This window comes from Xiphias gladius, chromosome 5 (genome assembly GCF_016859285.1).
Source record: "Xiphias gladius isolate SHS-SW01 ecotype Sanya breed wild chromosome 5, ASM1685928v1, whole genome shotgun sequence".
NCBI classification, from domain to species: domain Eukaryota; kingdom Metazoa; phylum Chordata; class Actinopteri; order Istiophoriformes; family Xiphiidae; genus Xiphias; species Xiphias gladius.
Genome location: NC_053404.1, coordinates 13,371,166 through 13,384,604, shown reverse-complemented (window position 1 = coordinate 13,384,604; position 13,439 = coordinate 13,371,166). Strand labels below are relative to the sequence as shown.

General features: G+C 39.6%; 1 protein-coding gene across 3 annotated transcripts; it reads left to right on the top strand.

Moving 5' to 3' along the window:
* Window positions 1–136: 136 nt before the first annotated feature.
* On the top strand, window positions 137–13,208 carry pan3 (poly(A) specific ribonuclease subunit PAN3). 3 transcript variants are annotated; one of them, XM_040126572.1, is made up of 19 exons: window positions 137–302; window positions 442–806; window positions 1,767–1,888; window positions 2,191–2,263; window positions 2,358–2,428; window positions 2,633–2,651; window positions 3,057–3,274; window positions 3,787–3,891; window positions 3,991–4,048; window positions 4,622–4,783; window positions 5,387–5,503; window positions 6,002–6,103; window positions 7,184–7,349; window positions 7,632–7,719; window positions 7,913–8,052; window positions 9,805–9,934; window positions 11,944–12,008; window positions 12,094–12,232; window positions 13,068–13,208. In XM_040126572.1, exons 1-19 carry the CDS (start codon window positions 283–285, stop codon window positions 13,206–13,208), a joined length of 2,301 nt encoding a protein of 766 aa, XP_039982506.1. In that variant the 5' UTR covers window positions 137–282. The 3 variants fall into 3 exon arrangements, with proteins under 3 accessions (XP_039982506.1, XP_039982505.1, XP_039982507.1); XM_040126571.1 differs by lacking the exon at window positions 137–302 and having other exon boundaries at window positions 2,633–2,777; XM_040126573.1 differs by lacking the exons at window positions 137–302; window positions 442–806 and adding an exon at window positions 837–1,040 and having other exon boundaries at window positions 2,633–2,777.
* The last annotated feature ends 231 nt before the right edge of the window (window positions 13,209–13,439 follow it).

Below are 13,439 nucleotides of genomic sequence, written 5' to 3'. Positions count from 1 at the left end.
GCAGAGAATTTATCCTGTAAACATGGCTCAAAGGACCTCTACTCCTTCAGCTACATTATCTGTTTGCATTTACAATCTCCAAGTGCTTCAAATTGAAATTGCAGCAGGTAAACTCTGCGAAACGCTATACCCACAATGCAAAGCTATGCTAGCTGGTCCCTAGCAGAGCAGCCTGACTGCGAGCAAAAAACAACAACAGGCTACTTTGGCAGCTGCATGGATAACGACAACAACAACGACGACAAGGATTTCACGCGTGCAATGATATCTTCTTAAACCAAAATGCATCCTAGCCTTATAATGTAAGTACGGTGGCATTTTAAGCGTTCTTTAGCAGCTGAAGTGAAAATAATCCGTTCCTTTAAGTGGAAATTGTTTGCAGGCTAGCTGGCTAGCTCGCTAGCTATCTGCGTCTCTCTATGTTTGAGCGTCTTCCGGCAGCAGCGGCGGCGGCAGCAGCGGTGCCATGAATAGTGGACTCCCAGCTTCAGCTGCTCCGCTCGGGGGTGCCGGGATACCCAATGTCAAGGTGAAGTTTTGCCGATACTACGCGAAAGACAAAACGTGCTTTTATGGAGACGAATGTCAGTTCCTGCACGAGGATCCGTCCATGGCAAGCCTGCCGCTGCACGGCGGCGGCGGTAGCCCCGTCCAGTTGTCCATGGCCGGGGGTGGCGGGACACCCGCGGGATATTCCCTCGGTGGCTCCGCGGCAGCCTGCCCGGGTGGCGGGGGGACCGGTGTGTCCAAGAAGAGCGAAACATTGGGGCCTGCAGGCACGTCCCTGGAGGGACAGCTGTTAACCAGTGAGTAACAATTACAGCACAAGAAGGCCTCACACGGGGTGACTGACTGTGTCTTTATGTTTGGGCCTTGTGGGGCTTTGTTAAAATTTAGTCCGATGATTCGCCAAGGCCTCTTCACTCCAAAACAACGTGGGTTACCATTTCCCTGCTAAGGACAATCCAAAACTCTCTGTATGCTACGAGTGCCTACTGCTCTCTCTGGCTGTCTTGTAAATAGCTTTGTCTTCAGGTGGTGTAAGTTATGCTTGATAACAACATATATAATAAGCCATGCTGTTGCAGCTAATACAGAGAAGGCCTGCTGTTTTTGTATGACAGCTGTGAGTGGGCAGAAATCCGCGACCCACCAACGTTAGCGAGAGCAGCTATTAGCCAGCTAGCGTTAGCTAAACCACAGTTAAATTAGCCGCTTTAACTAACTTTAAAACGTTTGGCTTTGCCTTCTTTGAGACGTTGTCAGTGTCAATAATTGTGTCGATACCTTTACTCCAGGCAAATCTTTTTTGTGAACTCCAGTTTTGCTGTTTAGATGTAAGTTTTTATTGTTTGCTAACATTAGCGTAGCTAAGTTAGCTGTTCAAGGGGCATTGTTTTTGCTTCGTTTTGTCGTTTCCTCAAACGTAAACAAACAAACAAAGTAACTAATAATCACAGAAATTCTAAAGTTAAAAGCTACCTTCGTCCAATTTAACCTGGAACCTTGGAAACTAATAATTGTCGCCAAAAAGTTTGTTACTCATAAGAGATTCATACTTGATATCGCCCTGTGTCAGGCTTCAGTAGTAACTGTTTACATGCTTTCTAATTAGTTTTGTGATTGGCTAAGCAAACACTCAGACGTGCTGACATTAAAACGAATGCTTTACCTTCTGGTCCTCGTTAAAGTACAGTATTATCTCTACGTTATGTCGGTCAGGGAGCAAATATTATTTGCAAAACTCTCGTTTCTGTCATCTACAGTTCCAGGGATGGAGGGGGCGACCCTGAGCGATGCCAATCTTACCAACTCTTACTTCAGCAGCAGCTTTATCGGGGTCAATGGATTTGGAAGCCCAGTGGAGTCTAAATACTCAATGATGCAGGTACAGGAGGGTAGCTGTAGATGTATAGTCAGTGTAAACATACAGTGTGACAAAGACGGCTTTGAAAAATGATTTTGGTGTGCTTACATTGCTGTTTAAAAGGTAAACTGAGGCTTGATATTAGGTAATTAAATGTTTTGCATGTAGTGTGTTATTATGTAGTTAGATTAAAATGTTTTGTTTGAATTCATGCATTTTATCATAACGGTAATAGTAAAATGTGGTGATAATTTACTGGTAAACATAAATGCACATTGGAGTACCTTCTGTAACCCATCTGTTCTTGATGCCGCTCTGTTTAGCGAATGACTACCAGCAGTAGCTCTCCCAGTCTCCTCAATGATGGTGCCAAGAACTTCAGCCACAGCACTCATGGTAAGACTCCTACAGTGCTGTGAGAAGCAGTAGTCATCCACTGAATACTGAACGCACCACTGCTCAAGTCCTTACCCTCTATTGTTTTCCACAGATCCAGTGAACTCCCCGACATCCTCACTGTTCAGTGATTTTGGTGCTCTTAGCATTTCCCAAAGGAGAAAGGTGAGCACTCAAGCTCCTTGTCCAAGACATTAAAATTAGTTTAAAGTGCTTTTGAAGTTCAATACTATACTTTTTGAATGAGTAGGTAGTCAAAACCTAAGTACGATAAATTTAATTTCTGTCTTTGTCTTTATTGTCTCTTACAGGAGTGGTAGATTTCATATAATTCTTGAATGTTTTTAATGTTATTTTGTGTGCCACCAGACTCCTAACCCGGCAGCAAGTGAGTTCATCCCTAAGGGAGCTCCACGTATGGCCACCATGGCTCAGTCCACTGTCCAGGCCTTCCCTTCACCTCTGTTCCCACATCCTGCTCTCACCACTTCCACCGCTGCTGCACTGGCTCCAGGTGTTTTTTGGGAGTACTACCAACTGAGAAATAACCCTGTTATATCTGCTTTGGTCACCTTTTACTGGCTCAGTTTTGTTTTCCATCTTTAGATTTGAAATTGCATAATTCATCAAAATTAGTGAATTACCTCTTGCTTATAGCAACACATGCGCTACTGTTGGAACAAAGGCAGATCTCTTTTGCATAAGTGCTCCTTTCAAAACTTTTATATGATTATAGCAAGTGAATGCTTTGTCTTTTTTTTAAAGTAATTTTTCCTCTTGTCCTCAATTTTAGGCATGTCCCTGTCTGCGGGGTCTTCTCCTCTCCACTCCCCAAAAATTACACCGCACACCTCACCTGCCCCTCGTCGGCGCAGTCATACCCCAAACCCTGCAAACTACATGGTGCCCACCACCGCATCTGACCAGGGCACTCACATTATCCAGAAAGAGACTGTAGGGGGGACTACCTACTTCTACACAGACAACACCCCAGCACCAATGGCTGGGATGGTATGTGCTACACCTCGCATCATTTTCTGTATTTTAGTCAAGAAGTACAGTACTTGTAGACTAAAGCTGGGAATTCACAACAAGACCTTAAAAGTCCTAAACAAACATACAAAGATGCAACATCATACAATGGCTTTTGCAGAAATTGATTGTTAGCAAGAAAACTTCTGCATTTAAATCTGTCTTCATTAAAAACTACATCTGATCTGAGGTCCTTTCGGGATTGAGTCCTAAATTCTTGCACACTGCGTTACGCTTCAGTTTGCAAGCTGCTCTATTTTGTGCAGACATCCCACAATCTTAAAAAAAAATCACTCATTATGGCCAACTAGGGGGTTATTATTTCACTTCTTATAGCATTGTTACAACCTTACACTTCATTCAAATCCCAATTAGAGTTTGGCTCCATTGTTGCTTCCTGCCTCTAGTTGAGAAAAAATAATATATATATTGTCACACTTGTTTTCATTTCTCAATAAATAGGAAGCTGTGTTTTTCTGGTTTCATCACAGGTGTTTCCTACCTACCATATCTATCCCCCCACTGCACCCCATGTGGCTTACATGCAGCCAAAAGCAAATGCCCCGTCCTTCTTCATGGCTGATGAGCTTCGACAGGTATTACCCACTTGCCCTCCTCCTTTTTCACCAAACATCCCCCTTGTCCTCTTCTGTAGAGGTCATGTCTGATGTGATGCCCTCTTGTTTCTCCTTCAGGAGTTGATAAACAGACATCTGATTACCATGGCGCAGATTGACCACTCAGAAAACCCAGGTAAAAGGTCTATTCGGTTGTCACAACAAAGGGTTTTTATTGATTTGATAATTTACCCGTGTGTGCAGCAGAACGAGGCAGGCTTGTAATAATAAAAAAAAAATTTACAAAAAAAAAATTGTATCGGACAAGAGGCCAACTTGATGCTTAATTTTTGGTGTTCAAAAGTAAACAAATGTGTTTGCTTGCGTAAATAAATGTAAAGACTACTGAGGAGTTGCTTTCCTAATGTTACTGTGGAGAGATATTGAAATCTGTTGGTGGTTCCTGTGGTTCTTTCTTCCCATTCCCCACATGTTTTTTGGTTTGTGTCTGTTGTTAAACGAAAAACAAAGGGCTAAAATTGTGAACGTTGAAATTACGTTATGGTGCGAATGTGAAAACAAATCATGAAATTCATAATCTAATGCAGATTTAGTATAGGTCAAAACAAGTAGTTGTTCATATGGGCTGAGCTAGATGCTACTTAACGTTGTTGGATCTTTTTTTTTTTTTTTTTTTTTTTTTTTGGGACTGTGTGTGTTTGTTTAGAAGTGTTTATATTGTGCTATTTTTTGCTTCTGTCTCTGGCAGATGTACCGTCTGAGGTGGATAGCTACCACAGCTTGTTCCCCCTTGAGCCACTCCCCCCACCAAACCGCATACAGAAGACCAGCAACTTCAGCTACATCACCTCCTGCTACAAGGCCGTCAACAGCAAGGATGACCTGCCTTACTGTCTGAGGAGGATACATGGTAAGAAATGTACTGGTAAGAAATAGTCTTTCAAAGAAACATAATGCAGATGCCACAAAACCAATATAGCCACTGTGACAAAGGATGTAATCCTGTGTTTAGTCTTAAGATAACTTTATTTAATAAGTAAAAAAAACAACAAGCTGGCTGAGATAATTACTCACCTCAAAAGCAGCCCAAAATGTTTCAAAAATATATATATATTTTTAAAGGTCCTTTTAGTGATCCTAGTGGCATAGTCTTTAAATTATTGTTTTTAACTGACTGGATGCATATTTTCAGGAAATATAGCTAGAGCACCTAAAACTGCATTGGACATAAGTAAAATTATTTGCAGATTTGGGGGATCCCCCCCCCCCAAAAAAAGGAAAATAATGCATTACTGTTGTGCAGTAAACACAAAGCTGATTACAATGCCTACTTGTTGTTATAGATGAAAAGTGCAGGACACTTCTGATGTCCCCTCACTTCATTCAGAAAAAACATGAATTGCATGGGTTGTGATCCTGTATTTGCCACATTTAAAGTTGGTACATGATGTTGTGATAGTGTAAGATTTCTAATTCCCTGTATGTCTGTTGTGTATCTTTAAAATGTGTTCAGGTTTCCGCCTTGTTAACACAAAGTGCATGATGCTGGTGGACATGTGGAAGAAGATCCAGCACTCAAACTCTGTAACATTGAGGGAGGTCTTCACCACCAAGGCCTTTGGAGACCACTGTAAGTTTTTGCAATCATTTGTGTGCATGTCCTATGGAATTTAATTCAGTGCTTGTGTCTTCTGTATATGGTCAGTTTGTCTTTGTTAATACTGTTTGTGTAAGCACTTGTCTCAGACCAAGTTTTCTGGTTGCAAAATTATATTTTCTACTTTTAGAGTATTTATATTTAATTTACGTTTACCATTTTTAATATATAGCCAAAAATGCTATAATTTAACGTGTAGTGATGTACTCGTTACTGTAGTATTGTAAAGTGGATATTTGTCACCAATGTTTTATTTTTTTTAGCCTGCAAAAGTTAGCAGGAGCAATGAAATAACCTATTGGCTGATAAAACTAGGGTTTGTATTTAATTCTCCCATTTGATGGTCTCATGATGACAAAGAAAAACACCTTAGGGAGTACAGTATAAAATTAAATAATGTATAGCTATTAGATTGTTTCTGATTGTTCAGTTTTCTGAGCTCTAACCTTTGTCCATTTATTTTTGCCCTAGCGTTGGTGTTCTCTTACGACTTCCATGCGGGTGCAGAAACCATGTTCAGCAGACACTTCAATGACCCAGCAGCAGACTCGTACTTTACCAAGAGGAAGTGGGGTGAGTTGGTCTTTCCTCCCTTCCCTTCCTCCCTCACACTGAAATAGAGCCAGCATCACTTCAGAGTCCCTGTGCAGCCCTCTGCTTCACACATTTGTCTATTTAGGTGTTTTTAGTCACATTTGCAGTGCGTGTGTTCGCGTTCACATCCAGTGTTTGATGGTTTAGATTGTGTATATAAAATGACTTAGTTGACCTAAAATAAACACACATTTTCCAAGAAATTTAAAGGTCTGAAACCACTCTTGTTGATGTCTTGAGGCTTCAGAGAGGATTTAAAATTTTTAGACTCTGTAAAGTGCCCTAGTTTGACAGTTGGCATACATGTGTCTGTGTGTGACAGACGTGGAGACTTGGAGGAAACTGTGGCTGAAACTGATCCCAGAGCAGGTGCTGTATGGCCTAACTACAGGAATGCAAACAGAGGAAGCAAAACCATTCAGACCCTGGGATTTGTCTAGTCTGTAAACCATAATGTATGAATTGTATAGGAACAAGGCATTTTCAAATTGCCTTTAGAAAAACAAATGTTTTGGCCATCTCTGACTCTCTCAGTGTGACACTGTGGCTTTTGTGCAGTACACATCCTAACACTCGCCTGAGTATCATTACCCAACCTCATGTTGGTGGTAAGAGATACAGCCTGCACAGAGTTAAGTTAAGTAAGTTCTGCACAGGTAGTAAACATGATTTCAACTGCAACTCACTTTGAACAATGAGTTGCATTTCCTCTTATTTATTCTGTTACTAGAGCTGAAATGATCAGCAATTATTTTAATATTTGAATTTTGGAAATTATTTTTCAGTATTTTTCACCATTTTCTTACTGTATAGTGAACATATAATAATTTGATTCATCAAGTAAAATAATCAGCAGCATTAATAAGCATTAATTGATGAGGAAAATTATGTTAAATTGACTGAAACTGGTGTTTTCTTACTAACATCACAACAGTGAGAGACAGTATTTCCTGAAGATGAGATTGCCAAGGAAGTTGATGACAGTTTGAGGTTTAGTTCACAAGTAATGCCTTAGCCTTCAGGCTGTGTTTGTCTGATAAAGCATGTCTCTCTGCGTAGGACAACATGAGCCTCCCCCACCACGGCAGCACGCAGGTCTGCTCCCTGAGTCTCTGATCTGGGCCTACATTGTCCAGCTCAGCTCGGCTCTGCGCACCATCCACACTGCTGGCCTAGCCTGTCGTGTCATGGATCCCAGCAAGATTCTCATTACTGGCAAGACCAGGTACAAACACATATATAAATGCCTCAGCAGACAGTTTATCATTCTGCATGGGTAGATGAATGTTGTTGATTAGAGCCTGTTGCACATAACCAGAAATGGCGGTGTATGTGTGAATGTCAATTTCCATCTTAGAAAGTGTAGATATGACTGTGCTTATAATGTATTTAGATATGACTAAATACATTAAAAGCGGAAGAGTATTTTCAGTGGAGGCTTCCTTTTTTCACAACCATGTGATTGTGTACACAAACTAATGATGATAATCTTCCCTTATCTCTGCAGGTTACGTGTGAACTGTGTTGGGGTGTTTGATGTCTTAACATTTGACAACAGTCAGACCAATCATCTTGCTCTAATGCCACAGTACCAGGTACTTTCTATGATGTTGCTTACTTTGGTCAATTACACTTGAAAACACATCACACAATAGTTGTACAGCAAATGGAGAAAATCATATCTCAAACAGTTATTAATTTGAGAATCTTGTTTAAAGTTCTTTCTAAAATGGGAACTTAGATTTTTAACACAGGTATTTCTGTGATGTGTGTGTTTTTCTCATGTAGCAAGCAGACCTAGTGTCACTGGGCAAGGTGGTGCTGGCGTTGGCATGTAACTCCCTGGCTGGCATTCAAAGGGAGAACCTGCAGAAGGCCATGGAGCTGGTGTCTATCAACTATTCTTCAGACCTCAAGAACCTCATTCTGTAAGAAACATGCATAAAGCAGCATGTGTTGTTCATTTCAGATGCCACTTTTTGGTCCTTTCAAGTTTTGCATAGAATTGAGACTTGTTCTAATTAAAGTTGGACATGACCCAGAAAGCAGTGGACTAAAAAGTTTGCACATGGCCTGGTTTTTGCACTATAACCTTGTACCTATAGCTAACAGCAATGATATGTTAACATCCCCATGTCCACACGCTGTTAGCCGAGTGCATAGCTTATTCTCTTTGTCTGTTGGCAACAAGCAGCCTTCACCATCTTCCTCTGGCCACAAGATGTAGTTTGCATGCCAGTCATGCTGTCCCAAGGATGTAACTTTGCCACAAATTGTCCCATGCCACTCAGTTACTACCCCAAGATGTCTTCTGTGAGGAATGGAGGATTTCAAACCAATGTTTGACATCATCTGTAGTAAGATGCAGTAAAAATCCCCTGTTTTACTACTAATTATACCATTATTCAAAAGCATAAATCCTCAAGTTAGGACTATAATCAAAGAATCATAACAAGGTTTAAAAAAACAGTGTCTTTGGATACAAATGATATTATTCAGTATATTTTTTCAATGTTTTAGTGTCAACAGTAATCAGATATACTGTACATCTATCCATACATTTTCTGCTGTTTACCTGTGGCGGGGTTGCATTGGGAGCAGGCCAAGCAACTTAGTCCAGACGTCCCTCTCCCAGGAACGTTTTCTAGCTCCGTCTGGGTGATGCTGAGGTTTTTCAGGCCAGATGAGATATATCTTAATAGTGGGTTGTGGATCAACCCCAATTAACGTCTGTTTCCTAGAATGAATATTGACGTATGTTGTCATCCACTCACTCCAGTTATGTAGTTTGTGGTGGTAGCTGCATCAGCAGTTGTGATTTTATATCTGCACTTGATAAAAAATTTGTGGATAAGGCTGTCTGCAGCACTATGTATACATGTGACAAAGCAACATACACAGTGGTTGTTATGTGCTGCTGCATTTTCTGCAGCCTAAAGTCAGTATAGATGCACAACCTAATTCTATTTGGGAGGAGCTAAGAATATGTCTGCAAAGACTGTCAGTCATTTACGTCGTTGCATATCCGAAGGTGCGAAGTTGAGGACAACTAAATTTGCTGTACTCAGAGCTGAGAATTGATAAGACTGTTGCTTTTACATTTAAAACTGCTTAACACAATGTGCTTATATGAAACCCAAAAATGGTTTGATCAATTCGCTGTACTACTTTATTACATGTCGACTGAGTTCACATCTGATTTTTTTCTGTGATTATACATGATCATATAGCCACCGAGTCACCTAAAATCCTCATTAATGCCAGGTTTAACAACTAGTCTATTAGACACAGTTGGAATCTTATTGGCCCACAGAATCTGTTCTTTATAATGAAAGTAAGCCTACTTTCTAAGTTAAGGCTTTACACCTGTAATGTTGCAAACGTGTTTTAGTAATCTGTAATTTTGAAGTTTTAGGTATATTAAAATTAGTCTGAGACTGCCAATTAAAAATATTACTGCTCAAATTGTCAAATTTTAGCGCTGTTTACGTTATTGCGTTTTGCACAATGAATAGAGCAAAATTTGAATTAAAAAAGGTACTCTAAGACTTGAATGTTGGCATCAAAATAAATCTTGTCACTTTTACTAATGGAAGTGTGGGGTTATGACACTGCATGACAGCATTTGACTTTTCTAACTCACTCGAAGGTAAACTTTGACTTTTTTTTTGTATGTATAGATATCTGCTGACTGAACAGTCTCGCCTGCGCAGCGTCAATGACATTATGCCAATGATTGGAGCCCGATTCTACACGCAACTAGATGCATCACAGATGAGGAATGATGTCATTGAGGAGGACCTGGCCAAGGTATAAGGATGGCACTACATTTATGTTCAAGAATACTTAGAAAAACACATAAAGATAGTTTGTGTCTCACATGTCACTGAAAAGAAAGCATGTACGAGTATACAGATTCAGTCATGATCTTTTTGGGCTGATATTTGGTTTAGTTAGCAAAGAGGGAAGCTGTGTGAACACAGGATGTTGTATGTTATATTGTAGGCTTTGCAGTCTTGCTTTAAATTTAGCTTCCCCATGTTCAAGTGTGAAAATGTGAAACAACTGACCAACACCTCATCTTTTTTCTTGTTCTTGCCCTGACTTCCCCTTTACTCATCGACTGTACACATCCACCAAGTCGAAAGTAGTTTCTTTTTTTTTTTTACCTCGAAATGCATTTGGTTATTTATTAGGTGTCAATTATAAAACAAATGCACAGTTAAAAGGGAAGATGTCAGTAAAATAACTTACTACTCTGTAGTAATACAAAAATAAAAAAAATAAAAATAGGGTATTTTTTGGCTACACATGCTAGTGATCTGCTGATACATGTGCTGGTAGGGACAGTGTAAACAACACATCTTTTTTATGAACACAAAAATCACTGCGAAGACCAAGAAGAACTAAATGTGTTTATTTAATGTTTCATAAATCCTGAGTTCGTACGAACTGAAACATGGGTTGATTTTCATGTGAAATGTTGCTTTGTGGCATCATTGCAGCACCATTGTTGTGCTAAGCTGCTGGCTGCCGTTATTTCAATCTTTAAAATTGTAACCAAGTTACATCTTTTGACTTTTTCAAACACGTGTATTGATTGTGAGATATCCTCTTTTATATTCTGGAATACTGCTGGGTGATATGGCCAAAGAAAAATCAAACATTATAATGTATTTATTTATTTATTTATTTTAAAGTTATCTTTTTCTATCAGTTTTAATTTACTTTTTTTGCAAGACCAAAACATGATTGAAACATCATATTTTTGGAACTGTTGTTCTTACCCTAATAGTTTTTGTCTAGTGATGTAGCTATGTTTCCATTGTGCTGCAATCAGCTTTTCTGAGGATAATGTTATCATAATTGATAGAAACAATAATCACAATATCAGATATAAAACAAAGGTTATAGGTTATAGCAGTTTCTTTAAAGGCTTATTTTTGAGAGAGAACTAGTTTTAGAACTACTTTGGCAGGAAAGTTTTGAGGGTATGTTCCTAAATACACGTTGGAGGACACCAACACATTCAGTCATTTGATCTTCAATAATTTTCACCCTGTCCAACAGTGTTGGCACCCTGTCAAACAAATGTTTGACAGGGTGAGACAGGCGGAGAGGCAGGAGTAAATTATATCTGTAGACATGAAAGATGAGCTATAACTTGTTGACAATCTGAAATCAAGTTTTAGTCATATCTACAGGTGTAAATGATCAGTATTGCACTAGCTTGTCCCCTAAACATTTCAATTAATTAGCTGATGTAGCTGTCCAGTTTAGTCTACAGTTGGTTCTGATGTTTAGGAGCTTCCCGAATTCATTAGTGATGTTGGAGTTGGCCATTGTTGTCTTGTATTTCGATTAATTGATAATCAGAGAGGAGACTGCATACAAAAATAAATGTAATTGGAAGAAAATGCAGCCTCTTCTGGTTGACTTTCAGTACGGAGAAAGTGTCTTCTGGAACCCTCAAGAATGTAGGGTGCTGCACCATGTATTTTTTTTTTTTTTATTTTTTTTATAAGTTTCTACAAGTTGAACCTTATTGCATTGTCCAACCTCCAGCCGCAGAATAATTTCCTCTCTGTGCCAGTTTCAAAGTTTGTTACAGTCCTTGCCATTTTCAGTTTTCTAAAAAAATTTTATCTGTTCAACTTAAAAACCTACAATTCTATTTCACTGGTCCGTTTGCATCATTATCCATCCTGTGCAACTGCTCAAAAAACTACTACTACTTCAGGGGTGCTGTCTGCATATTTTTTCTTGAAGATTAAAATATTTGGGACTGATGAATAAAACCATTGTTTGCTTATTTGCAGGAGGTACAAAATGGCCGTCTCTTCCGCCTGTTGGCCAAACTGGGCACCATCAACGAGCGGCCAGAGTAAGTTGAGCGTGTGTAAAGACCAATCAATATGTGTGATATGTGTCTCTGTTATTACTCGATGACCTTGTCTTGTGTGAATCAGGTTTCAGAAAGACCCGACGTGGTCAGAGACGGGCGACCGCTACCTGCTGAAACTTTTCCGGGATCACCTGTTTCATCAGGTGACAGAAGCTGGGACGCCCTGGATTGACCTCAGCCATATTGTCTCCTGCCTCAACAAAGTCAGTGAGCTTTCCTCTTCTTTTTTTTTTTTTTTTTTTATAACATTGATTATATTTGAATATGTAGAAATTTGAGAAGTTGCCCATTACAGTTAACATTTTCATGTGTGTAAATTGTAAAGAAAAGTAAAATGACCTATTTTCAGAACATCTTTTAATGTTTCATATGCACCGGCTGAAAACACATGCATGCATTTGCCAACCAATTGCGGTAAGAGAGGGTAAGATTAGGTCTGGTTATTGGCCTACTTCCATTACTGTTATTTGACTTTTAGGGCACTTTTCAACTAATTTGTTAGGTTAGGTTCTACTTTGCTTTTCCAGAGCTAACAGTCCAACTGTACAACAACCTAACTTGCTTTTAGATTTATCGCAAGTTGTTTTTTTTTCTTTTCTCCTCTTTTCACTATTTAAGTCTGAAGGTGGTTAAAGAGTGACTTTTTGTGCTTCACAAGCCTTTTACTGATCTGTTTTATTAATATCAACATAACTTCAAACACACTATTGAATCTCCGGGCTTATCTCAGACATAAAAGATCATTTGGGTTCACAGTACTTCAGAAGCATGAAATCTTATTTGCACTGCAATTAATAGTTATTTTCATCAGTTAATCTGCCTTAATTTTCTAGATAAATTGTTTGGTCTAAAATTGTCGGAAATTTGTGAAAAATTACTATTTGTCAGTTTCCGGAAGCCCAGTGTGGTGGGGGGGAAAAAAAAGATGCCATTTTTTTAAAATTTGCTAATTTTTTTTCTCTTAAAAATATTAAACCCGTGTAATGTCATGCTTATGGAATATTCCTTTACTGTGTTTATTTACTGTATCTTCCTTAGCTGGACGCGGGCGTTCCTGAGAAAATCAGCCTGGTGTCTCGGGATGAGAAAAGTGTCCTGGTTGTGACTTACTCGGACCTGAAGCGCTGCTTCGACAGCACCTTCCAGGAGCTGCAGGCTGCAGCCTCTGGCTCTCTGTAGCGCCCTCTTTGGGCCGGGTGTTGGGACTGCCCGGACCTGGAGCACACTATTGCACTACAGCGAAGGACCAGGCTTACAGAGGTGACATCAGCATGGTGAAGGCAGTGGGGCAGGGCTTCATGAACCTCAGTCACATACACTGACCCTGTCCACCAGGATGGCTTTTTTTCTAAAGTGTATTTTTTTTAGTTTTCCTAAATCCCACAGCTGAAAATCGAAAAAGAAAAAGGA

Excerpts from the sequence above, each read along its gene's own strand:
- pan3 (XM_040126571.1), top strand. The coding sequence starts at position 467 with ATGAATAGTGGACTCCCAGCTTCAGCTGCTCCGCTCGGGGGTGCCGGG. Across the intron at positions 3,892-3,990 it reads TGGCTGATGAGCTTCGACAG|GAGTTGATAAACAGACATCT; the intron begins GTATTACCCACT and ends TTTCTCCTTCAG. Across the intron at positions 6,104-7,183 it reads CTTTACCAAGAGGAAGTGGG|GACAACATGAGCCTCCCCCA; the intron begins GTGAGTTGGTCT and ends CTCTCTGCGTAG.